Source organism: Buceros rhinoceros, unplaced genomic scaffold (genome assembly GCF_000710305.1).
Source record: "Buceros rhinoceros silvestris isolate BGI_N320 unplaced genomic scaffold, ASM71030v1 scaffold20664, whole genome shotgun sequence".
Taxonomy (NCBI): domain Eukaryota; kingdom Metazoa; phylum Chordata; class Aves; order Bucerotiformes; family Bucerotidae; genus Buceros; species Buceros rhinoceros.
In genome coordinates this window covers 2,837-5,158 of record NW_010406747.1, presented here as the reverse complement: position 1 = coordinate 5,158, position 2,322 = coordinate 2,837, and the positions used below count along the sequence as shown (strand labels likewise).

Here is a 2,322-nt window from a genome sequence, read left to right as displayed (position 1 = left end):
GTCCACTCAGCACCCTCGCCCTCTTTGACGTGGATCTCGTCCAGCTCGGTGAACAAGTCGTGAGGGACATGCTGCTCATCCTCCTCGGTCCCGAGGATGAACTGCACCCGTTGGGATGGGGTGTCTGCGGGCAGAAGGCAATGCCCCATCCCATTACCATGCCAGAATACTGCCCATGCAGCTCGCATGCAAAGTGGCGTCGAATCAGCACCAGGTGAGCCATGAAGACCGGGCTGGACCCTCTGCCCTGGGTCTGTTCAGGCTTGCAGAGAGCCCTGGAGAAGGAGGAGCATCTCCTCCAGCTCTGCACGAGGCTGGGCAGCTTTCCTTCCCCACAGTTCCATTGGTGGAGCCAGGTTCACACAACACAGCACAGCGGGAGTTGGAAGGGACCTCTGCGGGTCGTCTAGTCCAGCCCCACTGTGGTGACCCCAAGCAGGGTCACCCAGAGCAGGTTGCCCAGGACCCCGTCCCCGAGGAGGAGGAGGAGGAGGAGCCTGAAGCCATTGTGCATTTCACTGCCTTAAAAAAAAACAACTGAGAAAAGTTTAGGAAAAGGGGGTCTTGCTAAATAACGCCACTTCCCCTCGGAAGAACAGCCAGAAACACGAACCATCCCCATGGTCCTGCTTGCAGAAGACCCCAGACCCACATAGCAAACTCCACGGTGGGACTTACAGTGGTCACCCTGCTCTGTCGGGGCAGACTCCTTCTCCCGGTCCCTTTTCCGATGCTTCTGGCTGTGGGGTCGGTGATGCCGGTGGCTTGGTCTCACCAGCGGCATCCGCACGCCCACGTACAGGGTCCGGTGGCCTGTGAAAAAGCTGCCAACGATCCAGCCCCAGTGGCTAAAACTCACCTTCCAACCCCTCCTCTGCCCTGCAGAGACCCACCTTCCAACTCCTCCTTCTCATAGTGAATATTAACAACGTTGCTCGTTCTTCCCTGATCAATCACCGCCTCTTCATCATGACTCTGTTTATTTAGCAAAGAGAAGAAGGTCGAAGCTGGGGTGGGGTGTGTAGAGCACCCTTAGGTCCTCCTAGCCCTCCTCTGCCCTGGAGCCCACATGAGTCCACAAGCGTCACGCTCCTGCGGGCCTCCTCCTCCAGGCACGGCCCGAAACACACGCCCTTGTAGGAGGTTTTTCTTCCCCCACCCAAATAAAAGAGCCCCTGAACATCACATTGCAATAAGAGGCCGTGAGGATTTCCAGACTGGGGGAGTGAAAACCAGCTGCACTGGTGATGGCAGCAAGATTCAGCCTCCAAACGTGATACCCGCAGGACTCACTAGATGGCACTTGGCCACAGGACACGGCCACCACCAACCTCCAAAGGCCCTCAAGAACCTGCAAGGACGAAGCTTCCTCTTCAGCTCAACCAGGCTCAGGCTTCCCCTGGTGCAGCAGAGACCATTTTTCTTTTGGCGAAAGCCGAGGGCTGAGTGCCGAAGCCCTCCCTGCCTGCCAGCGCCCTGCCCGCGTCACACCGAGAGCACTCATGCCTCGAAAGCCGAAGGAGAACAACGGGAGCAAAGAGAACTAGGTCTTTTTGGCTCTCTTGTCCCCTCCTCAGCAGGGCCGGGGAAGGGGATTACCCGCGTTACTACGTTCAGTGCAAGAAAAACCCAACCACCTCTCACACTCAAGTTGCAGCGTTGGCTTGAAGAAGGGCCACCTGGAAACACTTGAGATCTCTTTTCCCCTCTTCAGGCTGTGCTTTTAATTGCTGAGGATGCCTCGAATACTAAAGAAAATACATCATCGCAGCTCGGTTTTGCCTTCCTTGCCCACATGGACAGTAGCTCGTCCAAGAAAAGCATTGTCTCTTCACCCATGCAAAGAAAAACCCTGCGGTGCCCCAACACCCTTCAGATTTCATCACTTTTCATGTTATTCCTTCAGTAAAGGCACAAAGGGGAAGGTTTGGGACTATTCAATTGCTGAGGTGCGGCTTTGCGCGCCCCTTGCCGTCATTGCGGCGACCAAAATCCCTTCAAACCAAACCAACGCGCCAAGAGTCGCACCCAACCCCTCGATCCCTGAAAGGGAAGTTTGAAAAAGAGCAAAATCCTGAGAAAACTGGGAGAACCGGCAGAGCAGGTGGACGGGATCCAAGAAGGAAGAGCTACCCCGTGCCCTGGGAAACAGCCCAAAACCACCACAGCTGTAATTTTCAAGTAAAACTTCAAATGCCACCCTGGCATAGCCACCCCTGGGACTAATAATGATCCATTAATCATAAAGATTCTTCGTGACAGTAGAGATGAGGATTTCAGCTGCAGTTGCTATTGTCAAATCTCCATTTTATCTCCTCCATT

The 2,322-nt window shown here is 54.8% G+C and overlaps 1 protein-coding gene across 1 annotated transcript in view; it reads right to left on the bottom strand.

The window, feature by feature from the left end:
* The window catches only part of LOC104491782 (electroneutral sodium bicarbonate exchanger 1-like), a 10,965-nt gene extending 8,987 nt beyond the window's left edge, over positions 1-1,978 (bottom strand). Inside the window, exons 1-4 of the mRNA XM_010134250.1 lie at positions 1,973-1,978; positions 894-975; positions 679-813; positions 15-124 (exon numbers count right to left, since the gene is read on the bottom strand). Of these exons, the coding sequence (XP_010132552.1) occupies positions 15-124; positions 679-813; positions 894-975; positions 1,973-1,978 (333 nt within the window). The remainder of the gene's footprint in view (positions 1-14; positions 125-678; positions 814-893; positions 976-1,972) is intronic.
* Positions 1,979-2,322: the final 344 nt, after the last annotated feature.